At 51.3% G+C, this 15,256-nt stretch overlaps 1 protein-coding gene across 2 annotated transcripts in view; it reads right to left on the minus strand.

Moving 5' to 3' along the window:
* Nucleotides 1-15,256, minus strand: part of POC1A (POC1 centriolar protein A) — a 60,891-nt gene that overhangs the window by 9,915 nt on the left and 35,720 nt on the right. For both annotated transcript variants that reach the window (XM_040994581.1, XM_040994580.1), the window contains one exon: nt 3,711-3,854. In XM_040994581.1, coding sequence (XP_040850515.1) covers nt 3,711-3,854 — 144 coding nt within the window. The remainder of the gene's footprint in view (nt 1-3,710; nt 3,855-15,256) is intronic.

The following is a 15,256-nucleotide window of genomic DNA, read 5'->3' on the forward strand; positions in this document are numbered from 1 at the left end:
GAATGGTGGAGCTGACGGGCACGTGGTTGCCTAGGTAAGCAGAGCAGCCCTGAAACCCACAGCTGGGGGAGGTGTGTGAAGCTGAGCACGCCCTGGCTGCACTGAGCATGGCCTTTGCCGGCGGCAGGGCCCTAGAGAGCTCAGCAAAGGAACCAGGGGAACCCCAAACAGCAACCTCCCAGGCTCACGAGGGTCTTTCCCAAACAACAGTGGGCCAGAGCTGAGAGGTGCTTACTCTCCACCTGGTGACCTCAGGGGCTCAACCTGTTGGGTTCTGTCATTACAGGGCCCTGCCCAAGGATTCGGGGCCTTAGGTTTCAGAAGGTCAAGCCTGGACTGCAGAAGAATTTATTGATGAGCTGCCCCCAACTCCGCCACAGCTGTTAGATGACAGAAGCTGAGGACACTCTGACACACGGTGGCTGAGATCAGGAGGATCTGGTTTGCTGGAGTTTCCCTGGGTAGGTGCAAGGGACACATAGGGCCTCACTGGCTTGATCAGCCATAATTATAGCCCCGTCTGCGTGTGGAATGACATTTGTCGCCAGGTGAGAGGATGAAGTGGGGGCTGCAAAGGAGAGTGCCGAGAGAGCTGCAGGCCTCAGAAACCCAGGATTGCATCCCTGTACTCTGAGGACCTTCCATCTAACACAAAAACAATGGAAGACCCAGGAGGCCAGCACCTACTAGGGAGAGCAGTGAGAGGCCATTTAACATGCAAGACTATTCCAAAGTCTCTTTTCCCCATGTAAACACACTTCTGAAAAATAGCATAAGCATTTATAGAAAAGATATTTCTAGGTGTGTCATTGTTTTTTAAGGAGTTATTATTATTATTTTGGTAAGACAATATGCCCCTAACTCAGGGCTAGACAACTAGAATTTTTATGCTACACAATCCCCAGGTTGCTTTGGTTTCTTCTAGCCCCAGGAAGGACTACAGGAAGCCACCCAGCCTGTAGGCCTGTTCAGGAAGTCAGAGGCACAGAAGGGCCAGCCATGTCACTGCTTCTTTATCACCCCCTTCCTCTAGACTACAAGGCAGAACAGCTACAGAAGCTGCTTCCCAAGGGCAGGGCTGTGATAGCCCTGCTCATGCCCAAGTCCCAGCCCTCTATGTCCCTATCTCTACTCCACCCCAGACTGCACACAGGGGTCAGGTCCCTACTCTTTTTGCTCAGAGTCCCAATGAGGAAGCCTCTGTGACTACTGCTTTGGTTCCCCCACCTCAGAGCACCCGTGGCCTGGCCCAAGAGGCTTCCACCTGACCTGCTCCTCCTTGGAGGCCGGGCTCTGACAGTAGTCAACTGAGCCGTGGGGACTTCACAAAGGTGGGTCCGGGGTTCCTGCAGCACCCCTCCTCCCCAACAGGACTCAGTGCTTGTGTGTGCATGGGAGGAACCCACCACTCCACTCTGAGGCCAAGCAGTGACTTGGAGCAGGCAGCAGGGAATGGCATCATGGTGAAGATTTTCCACCCCTTACCTTCCCGCCCTGAGCACTGGCCTTGGATCACGACAATGGTGGTGGCAGCAGCACCACCTGATGCATCAGCAACACAGGGCTCTGTTGGGCACTGTTCCACGAACTTCACGTAGGTGGGCACAGTGAATTTTCCCAAGTGGCCACTTGGCAGCTGGCGTCCAGGTTTGGAAAGTGAGGTACATGAAAGGGTCAGTGACTTGCCCAGGTCATAGAACTAGGCCATGGTAAAGGCAGAACAGCTCTGAGCCACATGTCCCCACAGGCCCCCGAGCTGCCTGGCCTCAAGGCCTTTGCTTTGCTTAGGGCACTGCTGAGGAACTGCCCTGACGAGCACAGAGCCTGGGTATCTGACAGCCACAGTGGTGCGGAAGGGGCCACATCCAGCCTGTTCAGCAGGAAGCCAGGCTCCTGGGAGTAAGCCTCTAGTGGAGTGCACTGGTCATGTCACCCAAAGTCCGAAGGCTCCATGCCTCACCCACTGGCCACTGCCTGTCACAGTCCCCATGGCACTTCCCTGGAAGCACAGTCTGCAGGATGGAGACCTGAAGGTCCTCAGCAGTCACTTGACAAGTGGATGTAGATGGGTGGCTTTGAAAGAGGAGTCAGTGCTGGAGTGACAGACAGCACATTGGGGCAGGGGCTGCCCGCAGCCAATATCCACAGACCAAGCAGGGAGTCCAGCTACACAACACTTGGAAAGGATGGTGGTGGTCATTTGGCTGCAGGTTCCCTGAAGTAGATCACTGTGACCAACAGAGTGGGGTCGGCCATGGACCTGCCCTCTGCTGGCCAATCTCAACCTGTCCACGGACTGTGTCTGGAACATCCCAGTGAACACCCCCAGTCCTGAAGAGGAAGCAGGGCCTGGAAAACATCTGAAGGCCAAGGCCAAGGAAAGCAAGGCCAGATGAGCACAAACACACCGTGTGCCAAACAGGCCCCAACTGGTGTTTCACCCACAGAATCCAAGTTTCCTTAGGACACACTGGCCTATCAAGAAGGTTCCTCACTTTACGGCATCTGGGAACACATGGTTTTGTAGGGCAGGTGACCCCTGGCCACGTGGACTTGCAAAGGAGCTAAACAGTGGGAGGCAGGACAAGAGCAGCAGCACACAGACATGTGGCCACCGGCGACCCCTCCCTCATCCCGTGTGATGTGTGTGTCTAGCAAGGTTACCATCCTCGTCGGAACTGAGAACACATCAGCCCTCTGCACGCACCCCGGAGACGCAGCGACAGGAAATGTTTCATGCTATATTCCTCAGGAGCCAATAAAGCTATTTTTAGTCCTCTTCTCAGACTTAATTTCCAATTTTATCCTATAAGGTTCAAATTAATTCCACCTCCCCTCATCTCTCACTTGATGAGACCATGCAGAACATTATAGGCAGTGTGGGGCGGGTTTGAAGTGGGATGTTTTTGAAGTCTTTGCACACTGCTCATATCTCTCTGGGCACACGCTCCTTCTCAGGGAGCTTCCAGAAATGTCCTGGTGTTGTTCCCAGGCGTCCCACAACCTCCCAGTCTGACACACAGATCCTTGCCTTCACATGTGCTTTCTTCAAGGGTGCTGCCCCAGCTGGGCAACCATGACACAGCTTAGATGCCAGGGTACCATGTAGAGGGCCCCCACTATTGGTTGCTGCTTCCTGCCAGGGCTTTGACTGAACTCACTGCACTACAAGGCTGTGTTACCAGCTGCCCACATCTGCCCTGGAGCTTGCTAATGACTGGTGGTCAAGGGCACTGCTAACATCTGTTGAGCTGTGGTCTAGTCTCACACACCCATAATCCTCACCATGAACTTGGAAGGCAGAGTCCACAACTACTTGTATGTTATAGAGAAGCACAAGGTTGTGTGGAAGACAAGGAGAGGTGTGGCCTCAGACCCAGAGGCTGGGCTCTTGAAGTCTCCATCAGCTGCTTGTTGTTTCCTGGCATGTCCTGGGAGTGCCCACCTGGTCATGAAGCCAGCTCTGGTTGGGTGCACTTGGCATGACCAGCACTGGTGATTTTGGAGTCTAGTGGGTCCCTTCTGGCCAGGGCTCAAAGGGCTCTGAGAACAGGGTCCTGGGGTAGGTCTGGCTATTTTATTTATTTGAGATGGAAAACAGATCCACTATATTACGTTTTAAGAACCCAGCTCCTGCTAGCTATCTTCAAGTGGTTCAAATGGCAAACCAGTCCGAGTGGGCAACTGAGTAAGCTCAGCCGGCGGCCTACCTGGGTGAGGACATCCAGCTGGCTCACGATGTGCTCCAGGGTGCTGGTCAGCGCCTGGGGCAGGCTGCTGGGCTCCTGCGGCTGGCTCTGCACCGACTCCAGACTCCTGCCTGCGGCTGATGGCAGGCGGAAATCTTCTTCTGGCTGAAGACACAGAGAAGAGAGTTCCTTAAGTCTGTTCTGTGCTTGAGGAAACACTGAGAGCAACATCTGCTCTGAAGGAGTCAATGGAAAACCAGCAGTTCCAAGTGTCAGAAAGAAGAGAAATGTGGTAGGGTTCCCGCCTCTGTTCACATGTCTGACCTTCTGGGCAGGGGCCAGGCTGGAGGTGCCAAGGGGTAAGGGCCTGGGCAGGCAGGCCTGAGTGCCCGCAGCTTATTCAAAAGCCCTCCAGGAGGTGGGCTGTCTCCCGACTCTTCACATAGCTTGCACCCTCCAGCAGCATCTCTGTGAGCCCAGAGACACCAAGGCCCACTTTGGCCCTCACAGCACCCCTCCTCTGGGTCAGCTTCACTCCAGAACCTATCCCCAGGACTCCCCAGGCCCCTCCTCAAGGCCCAGCAGCTGCTGCCCAGAACGGTGACCCTGGATCACCTGCAGAGAAAAAGGCTCTGTGTGACTATCCCAGCTGATGGTGGCAGGAGTCGGAACCCACTGAGCTGTGAGGGGCCTGTTGTCTCTGCCTGTCTCTCTGCAGCTCCAGACTCTACCAAGTCAACGCCTACTGGGCACTCATGCGAAGCTTCACTTAACCTCGGGAATATATTTTCAGTAGAAGGGGTGCCTACAGCTACAGGTGCCTGTAGGAACACCATGCCCAGTGATGGCTCACACTTGGGGTCCACCCCAAGGCCTCAGAGACCCATAGACGCTGCCTCACCGATGGGTACTGCCAATGTTACCACCTCATTGCCCAGCTTCACCAATCCTCGTGGGTGCTCTGCAAGGTAGCACAGTGGCCTGCCTCCTGCTTCCACACCCTGGTGTCTCTCTCGTTCATGGGCACTCACAGCTGAAGATGCCTTCAGTCACCTGCTTCCTGTGCCAGGCATCCCATCCTCTCCTTACCCTTGCAACCCCTGCATCCCTAATCAGGAACTCTTTGTTGCCTGCTTGCCCCAGCATCCTGTGCTCCCCCAAAACCCAGGACACTGACAGAGATCAAGGCCCACCAATTTCCCACTTATCACAGTCAAGGCTATCCCACCCAGCATCTTCCTGCCCACTGTGCAAAGGCCCCTGGAGTCTCCTGGTTATGATGGAGCTCTCTGAGGATGCCATGTTCTCACCCAGCCTGTGGCCTTGATGACACTGGGTTACCTGTAGCCTGGCCTGCTGTCCGCAGCAGCCGAGTCCCAGGTAGATGCTCTGCCCTCAACAGGCCTGGGGTCTCTGAATCATCCCAGGAGAGGACTCCCAAGCAGCAGAGGAGGAACAGGATGGCACAAGTCGCCCACCTGCGGCTTTTTGCTCATTAGAAAAGTGTTCTAATGCTATGGGTCACAAACCCGCGAGGGCACGTTGACCTGAGCGTGGACACATCCAGCTTTGCTGAACATGAGACCCAGGCAGAGGAATGTTTTCTAGCCATGGGTGGTGCCATGTCCTTGTGCCCTTCATCAGCAGCCTGGCTAGGCACTGCCACCATTCCGGCAGACCATGGACAGGAGGGCTAGGCTCTTCTAGTTCTCCAGGAATCCACACCCATCAGTCTTCAGTGCCCAGATAGAAGTCTATCCCTCAAACAAACTTGCCAGCCTTGCTAGGATAGCTTTCCATCCACAACAGGGGTCCACAGGGCCAGGCAGTGTTGCTGGGAAACACAGGAGGGTGCAGTAGTTAAAATCACAACTCACAGGAGACGTGGCTGAAATCCAAGCTCCACCCGTTGGGCCAGTGTTGTGGCATAAAGCATGTTAAGCCTCTGCCTGCAGTGCCAATATCCCATATGGGTGCCAGTTTGAGTCCTGGCTGCTTCACTTCTGATCCAGTTCCCTACTAATATACCTTGAAAAGGCAGAGGAAGCTGGTCCAAAATGTTCAGACCCCTGTATCTTCATGAGAGAGCCAGATAAAGCTCCCAGCTGCCGGCTTCAACCTGTCCTATTACAACTATCTAGGGAGCAAATCAACATGGGAGATTTCTATACCTCACACACCCCACTGCGTAACTCTGCCTTCCAAATAAGTAAATCCTTAAAAAAAAAAAAAAAGCTTTGCCACTGACCAGCTGGGTAGCAGTGCCAAGAAAGAGGCCAAACTTCTCTAGTCCTCTACTTCATCTGGAAAATGGGAATGATGCCTGGTCAGTCCTTCAAAAGGCTGAGCTGTGCGAGGGGCCTGTCTGCAGTTACCAGCACACTCACAGTCCTGGGCCCACGGCTCCCAGGGGTCCCACTTCCAGCCCGGGACACTCTTGCCCTAGACGCCCATTCTTCACTGCTCCTCCAGGCAAGGCCACTGGAGCGGGGCTGAGGGCCAGAAGTGGGCCAGACTGCTGCTGCCTGGGCTGGAAGGGACGGAAATTCTGAGTGTTTCTGCAGAATGGCCAGAACCTCCTGGAACTAAGCTGCACTTTTGGAAGCAGCGGGGGTGTAACGAGCACACTGACTGCAGTGACAGACACGCTTCTTCTGAGTTACAGCTGAGCCAGCTCCAGGGGCGCTGAGGACAGCAACCACAGTGCCCTGGCCCAGTGGGGTGGTCTTCTGAAGGCAGATGCAGGACCATTTAGCTTGCCCAACACTATATGCTTTCATAGGGTCTTTCTGTTTTATCACAACAGACTGGGAAGGACTGGTTGGGGCCATCCATCTTGGAGTCCAGGGCTGCCCCATGTTTTCTCCACCTCCTTGTTAGCTCTCATCAGAAGACATGACAACACCAAGCTTGCCAGCAGCCTGGTGACCACCGTTGTTCATCTGCTGCACTGGCACCCCCATCAGTATCCCCTCACCTCATTCTGTGAAACAGTCCTTCCCAACAAGCATATTAACTGTATTGTTCAGAAGGGAAAACCTGGGTTCAGAGAAGTCAAGTAACTCGTTCTAAATCACCCAGCACAAGACAAAAACGACAAAAGCTTGGGTCTGAACCCCAGGAGTAGGTTCTTCCCAGATGACAGGTGGCCTCTGGCAGGTGACAATGGCTGTCACTGGGCTTCCACAAGCACAGTTGCTCTTCTATACCGCCAGGAGGCCCCAGATCTTGAGTCTGACACTTCTCATTTGGCTCTCCCACCACGCCTGCCATGGAATGTCTGCCTGGCACCGAGCTGACGACATAGGAGGCCTCCTGAACACTTGGCTGCACCTCAAACAGCCAAACCCCCCACGATGAATTCCTGTGCAATGAAATCTCCCCAAAGTCTGTGCTTTGGCAAAAGTCCAGAAGCCCTGCTTCCCCATGGCACTGCTGCCACTCCTCTACACTCCAGCCTTCTAGAGCGGGGGCATTTCCCTGAGAGCTTGGCAAATAAGCAAGAAAGCCAAGATAAGAAAATGACACTGGGAGTAGGGAGAGACGCTCCTATCAGGGTCATGAGTAATGATGGTGCAAAACAACCAGGGCGTTTGCGGGCAGCCATGCCAGTGGTGTGTGTGTCCCAGTATCAAGGGTCCTGGGAGCTTTGGAGGGTGCTGAGTAATAACACAACCATGATTCACCCAAATGCCTGCACACAGGTCTATACTATGTTAACTTCTTCCTTGTGTCAAACAGAAATATCTTAATCCCACAGCAAAAAGATGGGTGCATCTCCACAATCTTTCTTACCTAAAGAACAAAATCATTGGGGTTTGAGGAAGAGCAGAGATAAAAACCCCTCTGTCCTTAGGGGAGAAGCAGGAAACTATCTTGAGTCGAGATCTCCTTGGCTGAGGGTGAGGCAACCCTGCCGAGAGTGCCCTACTTCTGTGACCCAGGGACACAGGGCCTGCCCAAGGTGGAAACTGGATCAGGATGACAGAGAAAGCCCTCTTTCCCCTCCCCAAACTATACAGTGGACAGGTACCCAGCAACAGGCTCCTCCTGGCATGGGAGAGAGCAAACCCCCCCAGAGGGATGCCCCACAGAGAAGGCTGACAGAGGTGGGTGGGACAACAACACTGAGAAAACTCTTCCACATCCAGTGCAAGGCAACACTCAATGAAACTCAACTGCTAGGACTGTGGGTTACATCTTTTCTGCCCTGGACCAGATGTCTGGCATTCACTCAGAAGATTACAAGACACACAAAATGCAAGGAAATTAAAGACAAAAAACAAACAAGGTCAAGAGACAAAGCAATGAGTCGAATCCAATTCAGATGATCCAGATGTTGGCACTATGACCCAGAATTTTAAAACAGCGGATTTGTATGTTAAAGATTCCACTGAAAAACGTGCATGAACAGACAGGAAATGTCAACAGAAAAGTAGAGATTATAAGGAAGACAAGTAGAAATGCTAGAAATTAGAGACTCAGTAATGGAGCTAAAGAACTGCTATGGTGGGCTCAATTGAGCTAAGGATGCTGTATTATTGCCCTTAAAGAGAATGAACACAGAACAGAGCATCTAAAAGCTACAAGACACATCAAGCTGACACATGTCTAACAGAATACCAGAAGAAGAGATAGAAAAGATGTTTCTAACTGTACAGGTTTGCTGGCAATTAATTTTTCCATTGAAATAAAGAACCCCCACCCATGAAGAGAAGTGCAGGTTCTATGGTCTGCCATGGAGTGCAAGTGCCAAAACAGAGCAGTGGACAATACAATCACGTGCACTTGGAGGATATGGCAGTCTACTGGAACCTGCAGAGGATACCTGACATCACAACAGAGGACAGAACAAATCAACCAACTACCCCAGCCATGTGCTGGCAGTGAAAAACTGGACAAACGGAGACTCTAAGATGAACTATGTCAATCAGTGGATTCTGCAGCAACTTCATCGTGCTTGGAATGGCGAGATTGGCAGCAATTCATAACTGTTGAACTATCAAAACCACTTGAGCAAGACCCTCAGAGCATGCCCCACATCGGGGACCTGGGTGGGTGGGAGGCTGAGTGGGGCTTCTCCCTTTATCTCCCCCTTTACCTCAGATACAGGAAAAAAAAAAAGAGAATGTGTAAATAATAATCTTACCCACTTTCCTGTAGCCCTTGAACCTTTTTGCCCTAAATTAAACCATGTAAAAATTATCAAGAATAAATTTAAAAAAAAATAAAAGTCTTTCCCCTTAATTTCTAAAAGATGTTTATTAAGCACAAGATTTTGATTGACAGATTTTTTTTTCTTTCACTATCTTTAAAAATAGTTTATTTTATTTATATGAAAGACAGAGTTACAGATAAAAAGAAGCAGAGATTCTTTGAGCCACTAGTTGACTCCCTGAAAGGCTACATTGGCTGGGGTTGGGCCAGACTGAAGCCTGGAGACTCATCTGGGTCTCTCAAGCACGTGCAGGGGCCTAGAGACTTGAGTCATCTTCTGCTGCTCTCCCAGTACATTAGCAGGGAACTGGATTGGAAGTGAAGCAGCCAGAACTTAAACTGGTACCCATATGGGATACCAGCGCTGCAGTTGATGGCTTTACCCAGTACACCTTGCATTCAGGGTAAAAGCCACGACCTCGCCACAGGCTGGGATCAACAGGCCAACCTCAAGGCCAAAGACTCCGGGTCAGGCCATAAGATCCACCACAGATGTGGGAATCACTTTCCAAATGCAAAAAGCCAAATGGTCCCGTTTCAGTGCGGTGCCAGCCTCAGAGCCTCAACCCGACAGAGCAGCAGTTTCTCAGGCCTCAGGGGTTCATCCACAGCCCAAGACAGGGGTGTGAGTGTAGTCAGCCGACAGGCAGCTGCGGCTGGAACTTGACCATCCAACACCATGAGCAGACCTGACAGAACCTCCTCTGGTGGTAGAGCAGACAATGATTAAAGCCTGCTCAAGGTGCCAATTTCTCTGTTTCTCTTCACCTCTTCACACTGGAGCTTGCCTGCTGCCTGGCCTACTCTTGAAACTGACACTATATAACAGACAAAAGTGTCCAAGATCTGGTCCACAGACTGAATATAGGACAGTGAGGGAAAAGGAGGTGAACGGGGGTGTTGGGTGGTGGCGGGGGAGGCATGAGCTGGGCTGTCTGCCAGGTGACTTTCTTGTACAGACCCAGCTGGGCAGCCTGTCTGGCCAGTGTCCACTTAAAACACCAAAGCATGTCACCATGTCGCTAAAGCAAGGCCAAGCGCAGTACTGGAGGGCACACACAGCCTGGGCCTGAACCGTTTCAGCTCTTCCCTGCACGCAGCCATCTGCTGAATGAGGATGAGGACTCACATACACAGGAGCTTCAAGTCCTGCTCTCGGACCTCTGTCTTGGGCAATCTGCCCTCAGGATGTTAACAGGCAGCCACGTCTGCTCAGCCTGGCCCTGTTGCGGGAAGCAGAGAAGGGTACAGAGCTCACCTGGGCTCTACCCGAGGCCCAGCTTATCCAGGGGAAAAGGGCAGGGCTGTTTTCCCGAAATCAAAGCTCAAATGAAGCAGCAAGGATTGTGGTGCCTCAGGTTAAGCTCCTGTCTGAGATGCCAGCATCCCACATGAGTGCCAGTTTGAGTCCTGTTTCACTTACAATCCAGGTCCCTGCTAATGCACTTGGGAAATAGGCGGAGGATGGTCCAAGTGGATAGGTCCTGCCACCAATACGAGAGACCCAGATGAAGTTCTTGGCTTTGGTTTGGCCAAGTCTTGGCTGTTGTGGACATTTAGGGAATGAACTAGCTGATTTTTCTTTCTGTAACTCTGCCTTTTAAACAAATACTTAAAAATTAAAAATCTTGCAGGGAAAAAAGGCTCAAAATAAGCCTGGAACCAAGGCTGGTGTGAAAGCTCAACTAGCTACTCTTATACCTGCAAGTGTCAGGATCCCATATGGATAAAGGTTCATGTCCCAGATGTTCCACTTCCCACCCAGCTCCTTATTTGTGGCCTGGGAAAGCACTGGAGGATGATCCAAAGCCTTGGGACTCTGTGCCCATGTGAGACCTGGAAAAAGTTCCTGGCTTCAGATTGGCTCAGCTCTGGCTTTAGTGGCCATTTGGGGAAGAGAATCAGCAGATGAAAGACCTTTTTCTGTCTCTCCTCTTTGTAAATCTGCCTTTCCAATAAAAATAAATATACCTAAGAAAGAAAGAAAGAGTAAAAGCAGCAGCCTTGTCATATATTCACTCTACATATTTGCAGATCAGATAAACTATTACAGCCTTATTTGCCCTATAATTTAGGGTTCTGGTCTGGAATCCAGTGAGAAAGGAAACTTCTGGTTCTAAACATAGCCTTGGACCCAAGAGGAATTTTGGTTTCTTAAAATCGTCTGTTTGGCAGTCTTGCCAGTATTCCTCCAAGCAGAAACAGGGGATTTGGTTACTGTGACTGGCTTCCATCTTCAGTACAAGCACCAGAGTCCCTCTTCACAGCCCCATGCCGGGCCCCAACAGGGGTGGGGTGCAGGCTCACCTGTGAAGGCTCGGAGACTCAGGGACTCGGGACTAGTCCACCAGCCTCCAAATTGAATCAGGCCTGCGCACAGCACTGCTGGGTCTCAAAACACCTCAACTACAGGTCCCTAGCTGTCAGAAACCGACATGGGGTCCTCTGGATTAAATTGTGCAGAGACTGAAGGGCAGGTCTGAAATGGAAGATAAGAGCTCCTCATGTCTGCTCCTGCCCCTGGACCCTAGATCTAGTGGTCCACAAAAGCAGTGTGCCTGGACTCCAGGCCCCTCTGTCATTCCATTACACTTGTGCCTGAAAGCATGTGGGTTAGTTTAAATACACCAGGCCAAGGCAAGCTGAGGTTCCCACTCCAGGGCTGGGACAGCCACTCTTAATCACTCTACTAAGTCACTTACCTCATTTTACAGTTTTTCTTTTCTTTTTTCTTTCTTTTCTTTCCTTTATTTTTTTTAAATTGGAAAATCAGATATACAGAGAGGAAGATCTGTTTGCTGACTCACTCTCCAAATGGCTGCAATGGGCAGAACTGAGCCAATCTGAAGCCAGGAGCTTCTTTCCGTGTCTCCCATGTGGGTTCAGGGTCCCAAGGCTTTGGGCCATCTGTGACTGCTTTCCCAGGCCTTAGGCAGGTGCTGGATGGGAAGCGGAGCCACTGGGATTAGAGCTGGCACCCATATGGGATTGCGGTACATGCAAGGTGAGGACTTTAGCTGTTAGGCTACTGCATCTGGCCCTAAGTTTCTAAGTGCTCCCCACATACAGAGGGAAAAGCTGCCGTGGCAGGCAGGCAATGGCAAAGCTCTTTCAAATCTGAATATGCCCCTAGGAGCCAGAAGTAGAGCTGATAGATCTTACTTAATGGGCAACAGGCTTGGGAAGCAGGAAGGAGATAGGAGGGTGTGGAAATTAGAAGCAGAAGGCTAAGTCACCTCAAACTAGCAGAGGTCAGGAGCCTGCCAGCACCCATGTCCACTGCAGCAAGGAGCCCCAGAGGACATCTCCACCCTCGTCCCTGTGCGAATCCATGAGCTAGAAAAGTAACCTCCATACCATTGTTTTTTTAATTTATTTTTTTTATGTAAAATCAGATTTACAAAGCGAAGGTGAGTCACAGACAAAGCTCTTCCATCTACTGCTTCACTCCCCAAGTGGCTGCAACAGCCAGAGCTAAGCCAATCTGAAGCTAGGAGCTAAGAACCAGGAGCCTCTTCTGGATCTCCCACGCAGGTGCAGGATCCCAAGGCTTTGGACCATCCTCTACTGCTTTCCCAGGCCACAATCAGGGAACTGGAAGTGGAGCTGCTGGGGTACGAATCGGTGCCGATATGGGATCCTGGTGTGTTCAAGGCAGACACTTCAGCCATGAGGTTATTGCACCAGGTCCAAACTCCTACATCTTGAGGACTGAAGCCCTCCAGGTTGTCATACCTGCTGCAGCCAGCAACACACACTTGTGGTAGCAAAGCAGTGCCAGCATCAGGCATATACAGAGAAGGGCCAAGGAAGGCATGAGGAGACTTGCAGTCCCACAAAAGTGTTAAGAAAAGTAGGCCCATTCCAGGGTGCAGAGTAACAGTAAGTCAGCACACCAAGGGGTGCCTCAACTCCAACCCAGAATCCCAAGTGCTGTTTTGAGACTTTAGAAAAAATTTGGTTCCCTTGTCAAATGCCTGATGTTTCACATGACTGGGTTCAGGTGAGAATTATACACTTTTTTTCTTTTTAATTTGAAAGACAGAGATGATTTCTCATCTATTAGGTCACTCCACAAACGCCCATGTTGGTAAGGCCTGGGCTAAAACCAGGAGCTGGGAACCCAATCCAGTTCTCCCCCATGCGTGGCAGGAATGTAGTCACTCAGTCCATCACCGCTGTATTCTTGCATTAACAGGAAGCTGGTGCCAGAGCCTGGTGTCAGACCCAGGTTCTCCAATATGCAACACGAGCCTTTCAGTCAGCTTCTCATCACTGGGCCAAATGCCTGGCCCAGCTTGTAAAATTCTGACACCACCACAAATAGGCACATCACAGGGTTCATGTAGACAGACACCTTTCTGGCATTATTGACCTTGATCAGTAATGACTGACCTTTGCCAGGTCCCCTATTCCAAAGCTACCAACTTGTTCTCCGTGCTAACTTCAGGATGCTAAGACCTTTTCTTTCTTTTTTTTAAGATCTATTTATTTTTTATTGGAAAGGCGGATATACAGAGAAGAGACAGAAAGGAAGATCTCTGTCCAATGGTTCATTCCCTAAGTGGCCGCAATGGCTGGAGCTGAGCCAATCCGAAGCCAGGAGCTCTTCTGGGCCTCCTCCAGGTCTCCCATGCGGGTGCAGGGTCCCAAGGCTTTGGGCCGCCCTCGATTGCATTCCCAGGCCACAGTGAGGGAGCTGGATGGGAAGCGGGGCTGCCGGGATTAGAACTGGCGCCCATATGGGATCCTGGTGTGTTCAAGGTGAGGACTTTAACCACTACGGTATTGCACTGGGCCCTTTTGAAAAAGATTTATTTATTTTGTTTGCAAAGTCATATATACAGAGAGGAGTAGAGACAGAGGAAGATCTTCCATCTGTTGATTCACTTCCCAAGTGACCCTAATGGCTGGTGCTGTGCTGATCCAAAGCCAAGAACCAGGAGCTTCTTCTGGGTTTCCCACATGGGTGCAGGGTCCTAAGGCTTTGGACCTTCCTCCACTGCTTTCCCAGGTCACAAGCAGGGAGCTGGAAGGAAAGCAAGGCTTCCAGGATTAGAACTGGCACCTACAAGGCAAGGACTTTAGCCACCAGGCTACTGCACTGGGCTCTGCTAAGAATCTTTAAAGGACAATGTGTTAGGGCGGAGGTGTAATAGCAGCCTGCCTTATCAGAGTGCTGGTTCCAGGACTGGATCCTCTGCTTCTACTCCAGCTTCCTGTTAATACGTCTGGGAAGGCAGTGGACGATGGCCCTAGTCCTTGGGCCTATCACCCACATGGGAGACTTGGAGTTCCAGACTCCTGGATTCAGCTTGGCCAACCCCTGGCCATTAGCATTATTTGAGCTGTGACCCAGCAGAGGTAAGATAGCTCTCTGTCTTGCCTTCTCTCTTGCTTTACCTTTCAAATATGAAACACAGAAAAAAATTAAAAGGAGTGTGTTGCTGCCACTAGGAAATCCATGTGTGAGCCGTGCTTGCCGGTGGCTGCAGCTGCCCCACAGATGAGGAGCATCTAATGAAGAGCAGCGGAGCCGACATCTCGGCGAGAAGCTGCTCAGCGACAAAGAGGAACAGTAGCAGTTTATTTATAGTTCCACTTGAAGACAGCTCATTGTAACTACTGGAGTTGAATTTTTAAAACCTAGGGGAACAAAGGCTGGCTATTTTAAACCCTCCTTGCACTTAGTTCAATGGAGAGTGCTGGAGCCACTGACCACACCCCGGGCAGTACTCCCGAGCTCGGTAATTCATATTTTGTGCAGCATCACAGGACACCGGCAAAGTCTGCCAAGGCAGATCACCAGCACTGGCTCTGCCCAGCCTGCAGAGGCGACGAGCTCAGATCCCCGCAGCCTTTGCCCAAGGCTTCCAGAGAGGAATCCTGGCAGGCTGCAAGTACTCCCCCATGCTAACCCCCCAGCCCTGAGTCTCACGGGCTCCCCTTTCCTGGAAGATGATGTTGCAGACAGCTGCTGTGAATCAAGGTCATATCATCCCCCACCCTGGCTTCAAACATGGCCAGCGCCCCCAAGTGGATGGCTGTCCAGGACAGCGGGCAGTAGCTGGCCCCGTAGCCCAACACAGCCCCAGACAGGGAAACAGGAACTCCTGGCCCAGGCAACTGCAGCTCCAGGCCGAGTCCTCATCCCCTCTGATGTCCAACAGCCACAGGAAGGGGTGGGGGAATTTGGGACTTTTTTCAACACTCCTTACATCCTTATTTGAACAAAAAAGCACTAAGCAAAACTCTGGACAGAAGGCAGAAAAATGTAAATACAGACTGAGAATTTGATATGAAGAAATTATTAATTTTGCAGGGTGTGATAAGACTGCCATTATATAACT

This window comes from Ochotona curzoniae, unplaced genomic scaffold (genome assembly GCF_017591425.1).
Source record: "Ochotona curzoniae isolate NIBS_2020 unplaced genomic scaffold, NIBS_Ocur_1.0 contig_908, whole genome shotgun sequence".
Lineage (NCBI taxonomy): Eukaryota > Metazoa > Chordata > Mammalia > Lagomorpha > Ochotonidae > Ochotona > Ochotona curzoniae.